Consider the following 18,755-nt stretch of genomic DNA (forward strand, 5'->3'; position numbering starts at 1 on the left):
GACTGCATCAGAGGGCACGATTTTATTTTCACAAGATAAATATACAAAACAAAAAGTGCTGCAAAGTCTGCGGAAGCTTAAGTATAAATAAACCCGCCCTGTGTTAAAATGGACAAAAAAATGGAAACATCCACGAGGGTGACGCTGCTCTGTCGGAGGCTGAGGTCTGGCTTCTCTGCCTGCCTTCTTTCTACACCGAACCATTAAAGAAGGAAACATCAAAACCAGTCAAACCACTCAACAGGCAAGTGAATGTAGGGCTCCAAAAGAAAGATGTGAAAAAGATCTTCTTACTTAAAAAAACAACAACATTCTTTCAATTACATTGGACATTTTAATATTGTCTTTAAATATCACCTTCTCTTGATGTGAACCATCTTCCAGCACAACTCCTGCGTTTGCCAAACCTTACAAGATATATTAAGAGTAGCAAGTGATTCTTGTCAATTTGTTAAGAAAAATTCTAGCATGTACATCCATGCTCTTTACTACTGAAATTATTCAGAATGTGACTGAGACTGGTGAATATGATGATGTCTTATTTTGACCCAGAGAAGCTTCTAAAAAAAAATCTGAGTGAGGCTTCAAATGTTGCTTGGGAGAGCTTCTACACCTTAAAATTAAAACCCAAAACCAAAAAGAGATCAGGCAACAACAAGGTAACAAATGCCCACCTATGACCGCTACGACAACCAGAGCTGGTACTCAAAGTCAGCGCTGAAGTGTGGTTGGCAAGACAGTGACAAAAACATTTGAGTCTCGTCTGGCAGGGGGAGGAACGGAAAATTCCTTGTTCTGACTAATGTCTGTGGAGTTCAGCTTCGGTTTGTGGCTGTTCGCTCTCTAAACTACTGTTCTTCAGGCACTGGTGGGGGAAGCACCTATGCAAGCACCTGCATCCCGAATAAGGCGTTCAAAGCAAGAATTCTGAATACAGGCATGAATAATAATCAACAACAAAACAGTAAATAAAACAAACAATTCATTTTGACACTGAGAAACAAAAAGTTGAGGATTGTCCTTCGTTGTATACAGCGTTGTATTGATGTCATGAAGAGGATGTAACCTGGATGAATCTGATGAGGGAAGGAGACTGTGTCTGTTAGTGTCACTGTCTATTTTGAACTCAAAGAAATTGACAATTGTCACACGATGGTGTGTAAAAATTGACATTTGTTTCCCATCAAATGTATCTGGCTCCTTCCTCCAAACAGAATCGTCCATTTCTGACCCATAACACACAAGAGCCCGAAAAAATTAAAAACATACGTCTTTATCCCACCCTGCCCATAGTAAGAGCCAGGGATGCCCAACTCCCTTATAATAACTATAACTGCGTATTAAAACTTAACTTTTTCATTTTCATCATTATACAGTTTGTAAAATGTGTTTCTTTTTGTACAAAGACTACATCCAAGGAGCATGTGATCAGAGATCTGGAGGGTATAGCCACAGAAAGAGGAGACGGTGGTGGAGAAATGGAAGAAAAAAACCAAAAAGGTAAAATGAGATACAACAGGGAATTAGAGGGGAGGATAGAAACGGGAGTAGAGATGGATCGAAGTGGGAAGGTGAACCAGAGAGAGATTTGTGGCCTTCTCAAGAGATATTTCTAGCCGGTGTGTGTATGTGTGTGTGTGTGTGTATATTTATAGAGCAGGGGGATGGTAATCAATAGGCTCATTAAGTCCTCCCGGTAGGAACAGTTCAATAGAAACACACGCAGCTCCTGTCGCCGTCATCCAGCTCGTCTGCTTCCATGCAGATGTAAGCTCCATCACCTCTCCTGGAGGAGCTCTCAGTTCCGCAGGGCAGCCAACCTGCAACGTATGAAAAATGCGGGAGAATTTTAATTGTTTGGAGCTGTGAAAATGAGATAAAAGCCTTTAAAAAAGGTGCACTGCACTGAATAACATTTCCTAGCGGTCAGTGCTGTGAACCAACAACAAAAGAAACCTGTTTCTCTCTTGTTGTCAACAAAGGAGAAACAGGAAATTCTACTGCTGGTGCACATAACAGGAAAATACTGCGGTACAATAGGTTCTGTAGGGTTTGTTGTTATTGTAAGTATCAGAAGACCATATACAGTTTGATGAATTAATGAAAAAATAGTTGGGTTTTCTAGGCAGTGGACATCATAACAAAAACAGGCTTGGTAGAAGGGAAGAGGTCACAAAACAGTTTAAAGCCCCTGTGTTTAGATTTTAAAATGTATAACTTTGGTGACTCCTAGTGGTGGTATAGAGAAAGACACTGAGGCTGACAGCAATGAATTTCAATTTTCTTCTTCGTTTTCTCCAAACTTACACCCGCAGAATAGTTTTAAAGGTGTGAAAATCACATAAAAATTTTACACATAGGTGCTTTAAAAAGTAGCTTAACACCAGGCTGAAAAGCATTGTTGCCCTGCCCTCTCTGGTTGAAAGTTTTGGGTGTGGTACACCTCTGACTAGACCCACCGTCACTGATGGTGGGTGAGGTCGGGTTTTTGTTTTGTTTTGCCCTAATCCATCCATTCCATTTCTTAAAGTTGACATACAACAACTCGTACAGCTGCATCAATCTCATTCACACTTGTCACCATTTGTCTGTCACTATTTTTCATATATGTGGCTTGGTAGATGCCTACAAAGCTCTGATTGGTCAATAGAGTTGATTTGGGAGGGGCTGCTGGTTCCCAAAGTGTTTATTCCCATTTTAACTTTTGGACTTTTGTTTTAACAATATTTTCAATACTACTTAACATAGAAACATGGGACTCTCCCAAATAATGCAACAATCCAATAGGTTTATCTTATGACCACTTGTTTCATGAATTCAACATAATTTCTGAATCGTTCAGAATTTTCAGCTCTGTAATTGGACGTTTCTTGCCGAAATAAACCTTGAGAGATGTAGTTAATTCTACCTGCACAGTCTTATACTTTCAACTTATTTGAAAAGCTGAACAAGAGAGGTGAACAATGACTAAGAGGTCTGGAACCAGGCTAACCCAACAGCACACACCCAACAGTGACAACAAAATGTACCGACACACCCAGGAGTACACTCCTACATCACTGCAGCAAAGTGAGAAGTGAAACCACTGGAGGACATCAAAAACATTTACAGCGACTGTTAGTTGCTTTTTAAGCAGATAAATAATAACATCAGAAAACAGATTATACATCTACAGTGAGCTTCTGTTGACTTAATTAGATTCACTGCAGCAGACCTTCAAGCTGTCAGCCTGCTTGATGTCTGAAGATTCTCAGTCATCCAGCTTTATCTAAGTAGGGTTGAATCGAGGGCAACTGGATTTCTTGGTTGTAGATACATGAAGACGTTTCGCCTCTCATCCAAGACGCTTCTTCAGGTCTAACTGATTGGTGGGGAGTCCCAGGTATTTAACCTCTGTGGGGTCGTTATCAAAGTCATCAATACCAATTGGTTCGTTAGTGCTCATCGCTGTTCTAACGACCATCGTTAGAGTCGTTAGAGACATTGGAGTCACCTGAGGCCAAGTGTAAATGACAGTCGGAGTTGTCCTGGCTGTTATAACGACAGTCATTAGAGTCGTTGGCCTGCTTCAATATGAGGAGAGCACAAACCCTTTCATCCTAGTTACATGATATCCTGCCTGTCGATAATGAGATGACAACAGCTCCATATTTTCACACCTGCTAAATGAGGAACTGACAGATTGGCGTGTGAAAGCTGGTCCTTGTGTTGTGACCTAATTATGTTTTCCAGAAATAGCTACTGATTAGATAGAAAGACCACCACCACCAGCACAACAGACAACAAAGCACTACACAGTACCAAGCTGGTCCTCCTGGACTTTGTGATATAGTCAAAAATAGGGATGACGATAATTCATTTTTTCCCCTCAATTAATCTGTTGTTGATTTTACAGATTCAATTCTTGGTATATAAAATGTCAGAAAATCATAAAAAATGACCATCACATTTTCCCAGAGCCCTCAGTGGGTAACATCTTCAAATTGCTTGTTTTGTGCAACCGACAGTCCAAAACCATAACATATGCAATTTACTACCATATAAAAAGCAGCAAATCCTCACATTTGAGAAGTTGGAACCAGTGAATGTTAAACATCTTTCTTTGATCATTGACTTAAACAATAAAGATAATCAAAATTTGAGCTACAATGATTAGTCGATTAATCGATCAACAGACAATTAATTGGCAACTATTTTGATAATCAAATAATCGGTTTAATCATTTTTTTAAGGAAATGTCGTCAAATGTAAGGATTTAAAGCTTTTATGTGTCATACATGATAGAGATGATTTTGATCTGTTGATCAGACAAAACGAGACATCTGAAGACATCAGCGTGGGTTCTAAGAAATTTGAATGCTTATTTTTCATTATTTTCAGACAGTTTACAGACAGAACAGAGAAAATAATCATCAGATTAATGGATAATAAAGATAATCCTTAATTGCAGTCCTAATAACATAGTAATTAATTAATTAATTAATTATCTGTTGGCCAACTAATCCATCAGTCTACAGTTTCAGTGCCAGTCAAAAGGATAAATATAATCAAATAATTGATTGATTGAAGTAATTACTCAAATTCTTGGTCAACAAATAATTTAATTAACAGATGTGTTCGACTAATTGTTTGGTTGATTTAATTGAAAAATTTGTCAAATTCTTTTTCCAGTGTTATTTTCTGACTTAAACCTTAATGAATGATGGCAGTTAAACTTAAAACTTAAAGCTGGTGAAAAGTATTCTTCACTATTACAACATGACAAACCAGTGTCTACTTTCCAAACCGCAGTCCCTTTGACTCATGTAACTCACATCACTCTGAAAAATCCCTTTTCTGTCTTTGAGTTTCTCTATTTGAGCTGAAGGTGGTGTATCTTTCTTATTCACTCATGACTTTGCAACCACAACAGTCGTGTCCTGTGTGTGGGGGCAGTAGCTTGCTGTGCAACCTTATTTACTGATCTCATGCTCTACTCTAATTACAGTGCTGCCTGTTCATGTGCTACTTGTTAGCCTGCCAGGGAATGACTTGAGTTTTATCAGGTAAAGAGCAGGGAGATTCAATGTCTTGCAAAGGGAAACACAAGACAGATACACAGATGTTGCGTCACCCTGGTATATGTATCTCTCACAGAATAACTGGTACCAACACTGGTCCGTACCGTCTAGAAAGCTGGTCTTCCTTCTCCTGGTTGCGTGAGCTCTCTGCGCCCACTGAAGTAGCTCCTGCAGGCAACTGGCTGAGCTGGTCCATCACCTCCAGGCCGCTCTCATCTGCTATTTGGTGGATCAGGTCATCCACCTGCTCCTGAGGCGTGGTCAGTGTCATTGCAGAGCTCATGGAGTCCTCCATCACCTGGTGTTAGTGAGAGAGAGACAACTGAGGTAGGACCGAACAGGAATAAAAGCTAAAAGACTTTAATTCAGATGAGACTTGTCAAGTCCTCATTAGATCTACAACAGAATATGAGCACACTGTATAAAAACACATAAACAAATATGAATGCACATAGTCCGCAGCCACTTACTGAGGTGTGCACATCGAGGTTCTGGACTTGGGTTTCAAACTTATCCATGACAGCAGAGACCTTTTGGAGGTCCATGGAGTTCAGAGCTTTGTCCAGGGCCTTGGTCACCTGGCCCATGTTTTTGGTCACCTGGGGGAAAAAGATATAATAATATATAATGTATCTGTGTCATTCTGGAAAGACAAAAAATGCCATCTACCTGTCTTACAAGCTTATCAAAATAGAAGAAATGAAGTGATAAAGGAATATGAAGATAGCTGCTTTATAATCCAGCAGACTCAATAAACCTTTGGATAAAGAGATGTATGTAATAAGAGGCAGCATGTACTAGTGAGCAGACTAAACGCAGTAACTTACTCCCTTCATCGTGACAGCAGTCTGGACTTTAGAGGCCACCGCGTCGACTCGAGACGCCATGCGCAGCCAGTTCAGACCCTCATTTTTTTTCCGGATGGAGTTCTCAGCATAAACTCTGGCACATTCCACATTTTTCTGTTGCAGAGCCTGGTGATGAGACAAAATGACAGTTAACGCTCAAAAACTACATCTGCAATTCAACTTTGATTTCAACTATGAATATAACCATCCATGTGTGTGTTCATGTGTATACAAGTCAAGACTGACATGTAAAATCACAATCCTTATCTTCAGTGTCAACACTGTACATGAGCCTGGATGTCACTTTATAAATGAAGCTGACTAGAGCTGAAACTAATGAATATTTGCAATATAGATTCATACAACGACATTTCAGTTACTTCAGTCTCTAAACTGTCAAAATAGTGACAAATAAAGTTCCCAAAGTGATGTTTTCAAATAAATCAACTCTTTGCATTGATGAAACTGCCTCCAGTAAATGTTTAGTATCCGTTCTTAATAAATGACTAACAACTGACATCAACTAACCAAATTTAATAATTAAATCAATCATTTTGTTATTTAGATTTGAAAATGTAATTTGTTTGATACTACTGACTTTTAGTAGTTTTAGCTATCTAGTGTGACTTCAACCATTTGTCCATTACTTTTTATTATCTCTTTAAACCATTTATTCCCAACTTTTAAGATAACTATCTATTTTATTCATATTTAGTCATTTATACTTGTGGATAAATAGTATAAATAGGGCATATTTATACTGTTTATCCATTCTTTTAGGCAAAAATATTTAGACTTCTCTTGCTAACTAGTTTTTAACACATGGTGGTAAAGTCCTGTATGTGTTACTAATTTCATTACAGTTACATATCTGGCTTTATTCATGTTTGTTTAAATTCACACGCAAAGTTAATCTCATAGTTTATTTTTCTTTCTTTCTTTTCTAATAATTTCAATGTGTGGAGCTCATTGCAGCTCATTAATAATCAGAATCTTTTCAACAGTAATAAAAACAAACAGCAACAGAAAATACTTCCATTCCTTCTCATTTCAAATGCATGCGAGCTGCATGCGAGCAGACAGGATATGAGAAGTGAAGACTATCATGACTCAACAGGGAAATATCTCTGGCCATTGAGATAATGAGGGTAGGCTATGTTATAACCCCATTGTTCCATGAGACAAGTCATCTGGTCATCTACATATCTCTTCGATAACCTCCATGTGATTAAAAAAAGGAACAGAGATACCCAATACCTGTATGACAAAAGCATATTTCCTCTATAAACATTTTGTCACTATGGAAATAGTGACACATCAATTTCACTCAACTACCAAGCACCAAGGCACTCCTGTAACTATAACGCCCCCTGCTGAATAATGTGTGCAACTGCAAGTGTCAGAGAATGGGCAGAGATAATCTACTGCTCAATGACATAATGTGATTTCTATAAATCATCACTTATTTATTCATAAATAAATGACAGTGACCAGCTAAGACTAGCGAAAAGAGTTACAAGCACAACCCCAACCAGCCACACCCAAACATGATCACCACCCCTACAGGCCTACTGCAGAGATCACATAACACAGTGTTCTACTTCATCTGATAAAACAGAAAGAAAGAAGATGACAGATAGATGTCAACAATGTAGATGAGAACCATCTGGATGTTTTACATTGTTCATCTGCGCTAAACACAGAGCAGATACCTGAACAAGAGGGTACTGCTGGTTAAACTACTTTGTAAAAAAAACACCCTCTTGTCCACACATTTACTTTTTCATCTCTCCTCATTTATGCACTTTCAATATTTAAACCCCCCCCCCAAAACTCATGACATCATTAGAAAACATGACATGAAAGCACTAGCCAGATAACTGAGGCTTTGATTTGGTTCTGTTTTCTCACCTTCTTGACCTTGGCCTGCTCCTTTTCAGACTCCTTCTCTGCCTTTTTGGCCAGTCTCTCAAGCTGCTTAGAGGTGAACTATGAACCAAAGAGAATGATGTTCAAGAAATTAATAATAATCCATTTTTACAAGTTATATCAAGATTAAACTAATTTAACCTTTCAGTAGATACATACCTTTAGCTGGAAAAGCGTTTCTGTGGAGAGATAGGAGAGACAGATTTAGGAATATGGAGTGTATGTTATATAAATTGAACAATGGACTGTCTATAACATAACAATATACCAACTATAAATTACACATACACTGTCAGGAAACATTATATACTGCAACATTGACTTTTTGATCTTTGAAATTACTGACAAACAGATTCAGAGCTTTCCTGACATCATGCATGTTTATAGCAGTAGTCTAAAAAAAAACTTGTTTATAATATTATCTAAAGAATAAATCTCAATACATACACAATTATATATGTGTGTATATATATATATATATATATATATATATATAGACACAAATATTAACAAGTAAAGTGATTATATAGATCTTCAAACATCTAGGACAAAATATCAAATTTCAGTTACAGGTTCAGTTATTGTTGTGACTTTTCTCTTATTTTTGCTTTGTTCTTGTGAAATACGGGATACTTTCACCGTTTCAAGTCTCTAACCCTTCAAATGAAAGAATTGGAAAAGGAAAAAAAAATCATTCTTGAGTTCAGCTGTTGTCCACACTGAGGCCATGGCCTCTTGATTAGTGGTCACAACAGAGTTGTTTATGGTCTACACCTTGGTGGGACCGCACTGATGGTTCATGTGAGCCTTTGACCTGATTGTTTCTCATGTGCATTGTGTTACAAAAACTACACTAGGGCTGCAAATAACGATTATGTTCATTATTGATTAATAAGTTACTTATTTTCTCGACTAATCAATGAGTTGTGTGGTACATAAAATGTCAAAAATGGTGAAAGATGTCGATCACTGTGTCCCAAAGCCCAAGGTGACATCTTAAAATGTCCTGTTTTATTTTATCCACAAGCCAAAGATATTCAGTTTAGTGTGATAGAAGAATAAAGAAACAGAAATAGTCACATTTAAGAAGCTGGACTCAAAGAATTTGGAATTTTTTGTCTGACTCAAGATGATTAATCTATTATCAAAAGAGTTTGCAATTAATTTGATAGTTAGCACCTAATCGATTAATCGTTGCAGCTCTACACTGCACACATATTAATTTAAGGACTACAACCTGAGGACTACCAGCCTGAAGCAGTAGAAACTGCTGTACCATGAAGCCATAAAGAGGGCAAATACCGTGAAATACAAAACAATATACCAACAAAACAAAACAAAAAAATAAGAACAGACAGCAAAGAAATATTGGTGGGCAGTAAATACTAACTGGAATGATATAGTGAATGTCTCACCCTGTTGCTAAAAGCTACTGTGTGTTTCAGCTAAAAGGCTTTAGGCAAACCTAGGGAGGAGTTTGGGTTAAATATGTCTACATGTGTCGAGGCGACACTAATTAAGTTTTGAATAAGGTGAGACATTGCAAATGCAACAGTCAGTTGCCTGGAAAGACTCAGTGTCGGGCAGCGTAAAGACAAGATTTTAAATCAAACAAAAGGACAATTTTTATGGCAACTCCAGCTAGCTGTTAGATACCATAAACGAATGAACTGAAAGTCAAAACAGGTTTAACAGCTACCGCTTGGTTGACTAATATGTAACTTAAGTAATACAGTGAGTAACGCTAACCGAGCTAACCAGCTAACGTTAGCTGTCTGGCATTAGAAAGGCGGGGTAGCTACAAAAAGGGACTGTCTAGTTGTTAAATCACGACTTACCATCCATGTCTTCACGTTTATGATTCCAGTTGATCAGGGAAAAGATAATTCTGAGCTCCCCAATAAGCAAGCCTTGATTTGTTTTGATCAAACCGTGAATCTGACACCGCACTTCCTGATCCACAAGTAGTCACGTGACCAGGATTCTTCTTCCTCGGGTCTTTCTTCGTTTGTTGCCTCCCGCTGCAGCTGCAACACCGCCATCTACTGTCGATTACTATTACTAACTATTTTCTCACGAAGGTAAAGTTAGTTGTATCCTTTGTCAATTTTAATTCCATTTACACGCACCTGCCACTTTATTAGGTACACCTGTTTAACTGGTCGTTAACGCACATATCTAATCCAATCACATGGCAGCAACTCAATGCATTTAGGTATGTAGGCTTGGTCAAAACGATGTGCTGAAGTTCAAACCAAGCATCAGAATGGGGAAGAAAGATGATTGAAGTGACTATAAACGTGGCATGGTTGTTGGTGCCAGAATGGCTGGTTTGAATATCTCAGAAACTGCTGATCTACTAGGATCTTCCCTCACAGCCATCTCTACGGTTTTCAGAGAATGGTCCGAAAAATAGAAAATATCCGGTGAGCGGCAGTTCTCTGGGTGAAAATGCCTTGTTGATGGCAGAGATCAGAGGAGAATAGCCAGGCTGATTTGAGCTGATAGAAAGGCAACAGTAACTCAAATAACCACTTGTTACAACTGAGGTATGCAGAAGAGCATCTCTTAACAAACAACACGTCGAACCTTGAAGCTGATGGGCTACAGCAGGAGAGGACCTCACCCGGTGCCAGTCCTGTCAGCTAAGAACAGGAAATTGAGGCTACAATTTGCACAGGCTCACCAAAATTATTATAAGAGCTCTTATAAAACATCCATGGTCTCAAATCCTAAAATGCATCTGGAGGAGAGAGGAGTGAGGAAAGAGGAGTCTTGCCAGAGGAGCTATGCTACGCGTCATGTCACAAAGCTCAAATCATCTCAAACTAGTTTCTTTCTAATAGGCTCCACAGTCATCAGCTCTTAACCCAGTAGAGCACCTTTGGGATGTGGTGGAACAGGAGATTTGCATCATGGATGTGCAGCCGACAAATCTGCAGCAACTGCATGATGCTATCATGTCGATATGGACCAAAATCTTTGAGGAATGTTTTCAGTATCTTGTTGAATCTATGCCACAAAGATAAATTGAGGCATTTCTGAAGGCAAAACGGGGCCTAACCCTGTACTAAAAGTGGCCGCTGAGTGTACATATTATATTGCATTGCCAACAATAGATTGTTAGTAATTAACCCTGGCACCTAAAACAGAATAAAATTAATTAAATTACGTTCAATTAAACCAGTTCTTTCTTAAAGGGTCACGTCAACATAATGTCCACTGTAGCAAAAAGCATAATTAAAATAGTCTCAGGGTTAACTCACTTTATCTTACCTGTATGTAATCATTACATTGCTATTTTTTAAAATATTTTTTCAATTTCTTTTTTCATTCCAGTCAATTTAAAAAAACTAAAAAACTAAATTCTGTCTTTTTTATTTTTAAATTTGCCTGGTAGCATTAAACATATAGTGTTTTTTGTGTTTGAAAGTTCTTAATATGTATATTAATATTACATCATATTGTTGAGCAATTATATTCATAGTAGTATAATATGGATATATTTTAATATTAGAATGCTTTTACTAATATTAATATAATTATATTAATATATACTATACTATATTAATACAATTATATTAATATAGATATAATTAAAAGTAAGGCTTGCTTTTAATAATGTTTAAATAGTTTACAGCAGCCTTTCCACGACAAAGTATTATAAAACATATTAAATGATGTGTGATTACAGGATGGTCAGGTGGTCTCACTGCACTCTTATTTAGTTTTGAAATTAGTCACCAGGTTACAGGCAGCTGTGTCTTGTCAGGAAATTTAAAACTACACTATAACTCAGAGCCTGTCTCAGTCACTGAGTTTGTGTTCTAACTGGCATCACAAACATGTCTTTGTTTGTTAAGATGTTCAGTGGAGGAGAAAAGGTCACGAAGAACTGCAAACAAGAGGAGACAGAGAAACTCCCAGAGACAGAGGAGCTGCTAATGAAGAAGAAAGAGTTTCTGAAGAAAAAGATTGACCAGGAGCTGCTGTTCGCCAAGAAAAACAGCAGAAAAAACAGAAGAGGTGGGATAAACAAAGTTAAGTGTTGAATAATTCATTAAAACATAAATATAGCGTTAATTATATAAGTAAGGTAGCCCAGTCAACTAGCTAACAATCTATTAATTTAGCACGTTAGCTAACTGCTAACTGACCAGTTAAGGCTAAACACAAACTTATTAGCAGTAACGTTAATTAGAGGTAGCACGTGTTAAAAACACATTTATGACTTCCAACACAAAGAGGTGATACATGATGGTTAAATATATATATATATATATATATATATATATATATATATATATATATATATATATATATATATATATATATATATATACATATATACATATATATAAAGAAAGCTAGAAAAAACACTTAGTACCTCTTTGAATGTCTTCTGAGGCCAAATTTGAAGTTTTGGTCTTAATGGGTAATTTGGATGAAACCCTCTATCTCAGTATATGTTGTTGTTGTTTTTTTTTTATAAATATCAATATGCTGTATATTGTGGTATAGTACATTTTCTGGAAAATCAATTGAAAAACTGTGTATGGATAAAACAAACAGACATAAGTGACAGTTGATAAAAATTCAATATTGCCTGAAATGAGTCTTGCTCACTGATGTACAACATTGTGTGAATTTATTTGTCTAATACATTTAGAGATGTGAAAGGGAGAGATACCACAGTATAAATAGAAAAATATCTGAGAGTTGACAAATTTATATCGTCTCACTGTATACAGGATGTATATCATCATATCCCCCAACTGTACACATTAATAACAACTTCATCCTATTGACTTGAGCCAGTTCCATGGTTTTAGTAGTGTGCATGAAGGCTCACTGTTACTCTTAATGGAGCTAAACCATCATTAATGTTATTAGTTACACCTATTTTTTTCCTGCTATGACAAGTCAAAATGTCTGCTGTAAAATGTGTCTATAGTCATAAGTCCGGCAATAGGAAACTTATGTTAAAGGAATAGTTCAACATTTATTCACTCTCTTGCCGAGAGTTAGATCAGAAAACTGATACCACTCTCATATTTGTCCATTAAAGGTCCAGTGTGTAGAATTTAGTGGCATCTAGTGGGACAAACTTGGCAGAAATATGATATAATATTCATAAGTATGTGTAATTAATGTGTAATCACATGAAAATAAGAATCATTTTGTTTTCGTTACCTTAGAATGATCCCTTTGTATCTACATAGGAGCAGGTCCTCTTCTACGGAGCCTGCTATGTTGCACCGCCATTTTTCTACAGTAGCTCAGAGCAGACAAACCGAACACTGGCTCTAGAGAGGGCCTTTCACGTTTTTCATGAGTGTCACGGCCACCGTAGGTTCTCATAAACACTTGCATTGAAGGATTTTCAGCAGAAATACTGCATGTGCATTAATTCCATTGTTTTTTAAAGCATTATATAGAGCGTAAATGTCACACTCAGAATTCAGATTGTAGAGAGGCGTCTCCCGTGACGTGTCATTTTTATATTTTTGTTTATATGAATTAAACAAACTAGATATAAAGTACATTCCTTTAATACCGTATTACACTACAATGAGAGAAGAAAACCATGCTCAGGTATCAGGTTGCTAACATTTCTTAACAGTTACTTGTAATTACTCCATTGCTATTGCATCTTACTCCTAGAAGCTGAAAGGTCACTAAAGGTTAAGTCCTCTCAGTGTTGTAGGGTTTATTGACTGTGTTGGGCTTATTACTTAACCCATGTGATGGTAAACAGATGGAGTTAGTCGGATATGATGCTGTCTGTCTGAACAAGTGGCTGTGACCATTGTGACGTTGCTGGTTTTGCTTTGTTTTCACTCTGTTGAATGAAGTACACGTTCCTACTCACACCATGTTCTCCTCCCAGTGGCTCTGCAGGCCCTGAGAAAAAAGAAGAGGTATGAGAAACATGTCAAGTACATTGACTGTGCTGTCAAGGCCATGAGGTCGGCTCATGAACACATGTAAGAGCTCAAAATGACTAAATGAAGGAAATGTAGTAGAATACAAACTTGAATTCAGAGATTATTATAGATAATAAAAAGCATATATTTTTGGATACAAGTTGTAATGATGCATTCTGACTGAGCTAAGTAAATGTGTGTGGATGTCATATGATATCATTAGTTTGAATGCAGCTCACAGCAAATGTTATAAGATCCTCTTTATTGTGTTTTAAGCTGATCACTCTCCTGGCTGGTGTTTCAGGGATATTCTCAACAAGGTGAATGACCTGATCAAGGACATCACAGAGGAGCATGAAGGGACTCAAGACATGTCAGACACCCTCTACACATCTGCGAGCTTTGGAGTGGAGTTTGATGAGGTACAATGACAGTAATGCTTTTCATGGTTTGTCACAGTTTGAAAAGGGGTGACTACAAAATCTAGATCTCAACCATATTACTTTTGGTGTCCTTGGTCAAATCTACAGTCCTGTTGCTGTGTGCGTGTCTTCTTCAGGATGAGCTGCAAGCAGAGCTGGAGAGGCTGGAGAGGAGTCTGGATGAGAGCGTCTTTGAGACGGACAGAATGAACGAGCAGCTCTCTTGTCCCAAAGTGTCGTCCACAGCATCACCTTCCCAACCTGGTAAGAACCATCTGGTACAAAGTAAACAGTTGGGTTAACATAGTTAATAAAGCAGTGGACTGCTCACAGCTGATGACAAGCACATGTTTTGCAGAGGGCAGCTTCACATGTTAGCAGGAACAACTTAAAAAGCTGGTGATAGAAGCTAAAAATGCCATGATATAGTATCTACCAACCCATGCAAATGTCTCACAGAGTTTTGTCTTTTCTCCTCCAAAGCCATGACGGAGGAGGACGAGATTGAGGATGCTTTAGACCGTCTGCGGCGCTGGGCTAATGAACCCTTGTAAACACATCGTTGGCCACATCACACTGGTGTTAGAGAGAGAAGAGGAGTGGCCAAGATGGAATAAACGTAACAATAGGGACCTGTTCATGAATGTTGGTGTTTGTCTTCTCTCTACCGCTCAGATTCACAGACCCCAGCAGTGAGTGAAAGCACTTAATGTAATGTATAGGCTTTTATAGACAGTAATATGAGCTCTGTAATACAGTATTATTATTATTAGTATAACACTATAATTAGGACATTATTAACATCACTTAATGACAGGAGATTTTCATGATGCTAAATCATCACAGATCTGTCCCTGACTCACCTGTTTAGCTGTACTTTTTGTATGTGACCTCACCAGTGGCTTTTATTATTTGGTGTATTACTACAAAATGTTTTTTTTTTTTTTTTTTACATATATATGATCTTTGCTGTAGCTGCGAGGTCCTCTCGAGGTTTTGTCAAACACTGTTGACCTTCATCCTGTTGGCTGTCAGGGTCCTTCTAAGAGTTTTTGACTCAAATTGTTTGATGTTACAAAAATAAACTATTACCTAATAATGGCATCCAGCAGGAGACAATGATTTATACAAGAAATGCTTGACTAGTCAAAGTACAACATGAGCATTAGAGCTCCGTGCACAAAGTTCTAGTACCCAATAGCATTCACTGCTTTGACCTCTGTGATTACTTCTGGGGCATAACGTATATTTGTCAAACTATACAATTTACTATTGTAATACCTATGTGGTGTACTGTATAAGGTCAGTCAGACTGCGTAGAGAAAACACAGTGAAACTATAGCTAAGGTTTAGCTCCTGTGTGTTTCCTGTGCTTGTTCAGGGGAACACACTTCAGGGAACAATCAGCTTGTTCAACTTAGTCTTTGGGAAAAATGTATTTTTGCTAACTCCTCCTAGACTATTATTACAGTCATCCCCAAATTTTGTGTGCAGCATCAATCGACACCAATGTCTAAATGTTATTAAAAGATCTTTGAAGCTCCTGATAGTTTAGCAACAATCAATCTGAATGAATTTAACAGATTAAACTGCAAGTCAAATTTTAAAGACATTTGACACAGTTGCTAATTTTATCCTCCATTGTCAACATATTTAATTTCAGGAAATTATGCTCATGGATAAATCTGTAAAAACAGAAATAGAATAAAAATAGAAAAATCTCCCGGTATATTGTGTCTTTGTGTTCCAGTTCAGAGGTTATCATGTGATTACCCCTGAACTGCCAACATACTGTTTACAGTAATTAGTTTTTTCCTATTAAAACAAAGTGTTTATACTAGTTATCCGGAATTTAAATCCTGTATCTCTTACAACTGCTGTGAACCGAACAGGATTAGTGTCCGTCACCCAGACAGTGAGGGAGAGGAGGATTGGCAAAAGCGGTCAGCACAGAAATAGCACTAGCTCATGCAGACTGCTCCTGTGCTGTAGCATGGACTGACCAAAATGTGAACCCCATGAATGCGGACATGTATGGACTGTATAATAGCTGACTGAAGCCTAATGGGGTCTGGAGCAAGCCAAAAGGAAGAAACAGGTAAGAATGAAACATAAAGGACCTCAATGATCTTCGTAGAAAAAATGAAACACACCACTTACATTGTTACATATTTGGTAGACCTGTGATTTCTGCCACATCAGAAACAGATGATGGATATTTCTGGTTTTGTTTGTCCTAATGTGCAGGGAATGTATATCTATACATGGACTGTAGTTGAGGATATGTTTGTGTATACTGACGTGCCACGTATTAACTTTTGAAGTTTTAGGTGTATTTCTTTTCGCTATCAGCTGTATAGTATAAAGCTATTTGTTTAGCAGCACCGTATTTGAAATTAGAGAGTAGCTGTATTTTCACCTCTTAGGTATGTTCGCCATAACTATTGTTTTGAGGTCTTGAGGAGTGTTGCATCAATTTTCAATGTCAAGGGGAGGGTCCAATGAAAAATATAAATAAGGCTAGGGAGGGTTATACTTTTACAAAACCAAATATAAGATTCAGCACTCCTCCCCAGCCCAATAATTTTCATACCGTCCATAAATACTTTCATTAGCAAGGCATGAGCTATCAAATCAAGGTTGGAGAGCATTGGCAGTATACTAATGTGGTAGCACAAGGTCCAGATGACAACCTGCTTTTATTTTGGTGGAATTAATGCTCATTAACATTAGTATAAACCATGTACCACGATTTTTATTGTGTTTAACAGTATGGAAAGGCCCGTAGTCTTTCCTAGAAACAGCTAATTATAAGTGATAAGATATAACAGCTGTTGTTCATCCTTAACGGTAATCATTGTTGTTCCATGTAGTATTATAAAGTATTAGTATTATGTACACATAGGCCTAACACTCTTAAGAAATTAGCACAATCCAATTTAAAATGTGCTGCTGCTCTCCATGCTGAACAGAAATACTCTACACTTACACACACACACACACACACACACACACACACACTGCTGAAAATCCTCCAGTCAGCAAGTTTACCTTACCCGACCTGGACCTGACCTCAGTCCCAGGCACTCTAATAACGGTCCAGTTTAACTGCTAGATATAAGATTTCTACTACTTCATGGTAAAGTCCATTCTCAGTGTTTGTGCACTGGAGGCTTCAAGTTTCCACATCACACTTGTGTAAGTTGTTTACTGGCCCTCGATTGGCTCCAAACCAGTTGTGATGTCACAAATCTTACTGGTAGATACACGTCTTAAACTGAGATTTAAGGTGAGCACAGAGAAATGTTCCACCTTCACCAGATGAATGTGAAAACAAACTCTGCACGTCCATTATTGTGCACACTGACACTCAAACATCCAAGCAATAATCAAAAACACATTTTGAAGTGGAGAGGGACATCCCCGATACTAAAGAGTTACTTTATTCCTCTCAGTTACAGAGAAACCCCCGACACCACCTACCATCACTGAGTCCTCAGATTCAGCTGACTCAACTCCACGTCTACCCGCCATCCTCATCACAGCTCCATCACGAGAAGACATTCATGCCTCGCCACCCACCATAACTATAGCTGATGCCGCCAAAGAGCAGAGGCCTTCTTCAACACCATTTGTTGTGGGCAAGAAAGTAAAAACCAAACAGTGACTAAACATATCCCACCACAGAGGGTAAGCTCAGAATCAAACTGTGTGAGCAGAAAGACCAAAACTCAGAAACTCTAATTTGGATGTTTATCACAGATATGGAGAAAACAGGGGTGGAAGAATTATAAATATTTTTAATTTTCTTAAAAGTACAAAAGAATTAGCTGCAAATTTAATGAAAAGTATGAATTTAATTTAGCAAAATATCACTTTTCACTGTCCTTTTATCATATCCTACAAATATTATAGAATTATTTTCACAGATTCATTCATGTGTAAGCAGCTTGTAATGCTGCATCTTGTCAAAATGGAGCATATTTTAAATTACTGTATGTAATGATGGGTAATTTAATTTATAATAAAGCAATATATTTCATAGGTGATGTGTTGGAGGAAGTATTCAGATCCTTCACTTAATACTACACTGTAAAATACTCCATTACAAGTAAAGTCTTGCAGTTAAAATGTAACTTAAGCAAAAGTAAGCAAGTATCACTAGCAAAATGTACTTTTGGTATCAAAAGTAAAAGTATTCAGGGCAGAAAACGTCCCCTGTGTGTGTTATACTATTATAAGATTATTATTATTGATGTATTCATGTGTAAGCAACATTTTAATGTTGCAGTTGGTCCAGTTGGAGCTCATTTGAACTATTTTATATATTGTCAGGTAGTTTAATCCATAACGATGCATATGAGCTCATCATATGTTTTGTAGGCCTGTGTATAATTTTAATTTGTAAAGTACCAAGTGACTGTAGTAGTGGTGAACTACAAGATACAATATTTTCCAGCTTTGAAATAAGTATAATTATGAAGTGGCAAGAAATGGAATAAGTAAACCAAAAGTATGTCAAATTTGTGCTTGTGGTACCTGAGTAAATGTACTATGTCCACTGCAACA

The 18,755-nt window shown here is 37.5% G+C and overlaps 2 protein-coding genes across 2 annotated transcripts; one reads left to right on the forward strand and one right to left on the reverse strand.

Annotated features, from left to right (window-relative positions):
- On the reverse strand, nucleotides 1–9,852 carry chmp1a (charged multivesicular body protein 1A). The gene is made up of 7 exons (XM_042412881.1): nucleotides 9,676–9,852; nucleotides 7,997–8,016; nucleotides 7,820–7,897; nucleotides 5,888–6,034; nucleotides 5,531–5,659; nucleotides 5,165–5,358; nucleotides 1–1,820 (listed from the first exon to the last, which is right to left on the reverse strand). The coding sequence occupies exons 1-7, from the start codon at nucleotides 9,680–9,682 to the stop codon at nucleotides 1,799–1,801; spliced, it is 597 nt and encodes a 198-aa protein (XP_042268815.1). The 5' UTR covers nucleotides 9,683–9,852; the 3' UTR covers nucleotides 1–1,798.
- Nucleotides 9,853–11,553: 1,701 nt separating this feature from the next.
- LOC121897323 (charged multivesicular body protein 4b-like) lies at nucleotides 11,554–14,830 on the forward strand. Its single transcript, XM_042411730.1, has 5 exons — nucleotides 11,554–11,863; nucleotides 13,728–13,824; nucleotides 14,069–14,186; nucleotides 14,324–14,450; nucleotides 14,670–14,830. Exons 1-5 carry the CDS (start codon nucleotides 11,683–11,685, stop codon nucleotides 14,738–14,740), a joined length of 594 nt encoding a protein of 197 aa, XP_042267664.1. The 5' UTR covers nucleotides 11,554–11,682; the 3' UTR covers nucleotides 14,741–14,830.
- The last annotated feature ends 3,925 nt before the right edge of the window (nucleotides 14,831–18,755 follow it).

The sequence above is a fragment of the Thunnus maccoyii genome, chromosome 5 (genome assembly GCF_910596095.1).
Source record: "Thunnus maccoyii chromosome 5, fThuMac1.1, whole genome shotgun sequence".
Lineage (NCBI taxonomy): Eukaryota > Metazoa > Chordata > Actinopteri > Scombriformes > Scombridae > Thunnus > Thunnus maccoyii.

Coding starts and splice junctions, on each gene's coding strand:
- chmp1a (XM_042412881.1), bottom strand. Junction 7,898..7,996: donor AAACGCTTTTCCAGCTAAAG/GTATGTATCTAC, acceptor TTTGGTTCATAG/TTCACCTCTAAGCAGCTTGA. Junction 1,821..5,164: donor GAAGACCAGCTTTCTAGACG/GTACGGACCAGT, acceptor CATACGTTGCAG/GTTGGCTGCCCTGCGGAACT.
- LOC121897323 (XM_042411730.1), top strand. CDS start 11,683: ATGTCTTTGTTTGTTAAGATGTTCAGTGGAGGAGAAAAGGTCACGAAG. Junction 11,864..13,727: donor CAGCAGAAAAAACAGAAGAG/GTGGGATAAACA, acceptor TTCTCCTCCCAG/TGGCTCTGCAGGCCCTGAGA. Junction 13,825..14,068: donor AGGTCGGCTCATGAACACAT/GTAAGAGCTCAA, acceptor CTGGTGTTTCAG/GGATATTCTCAACAAGGTGA.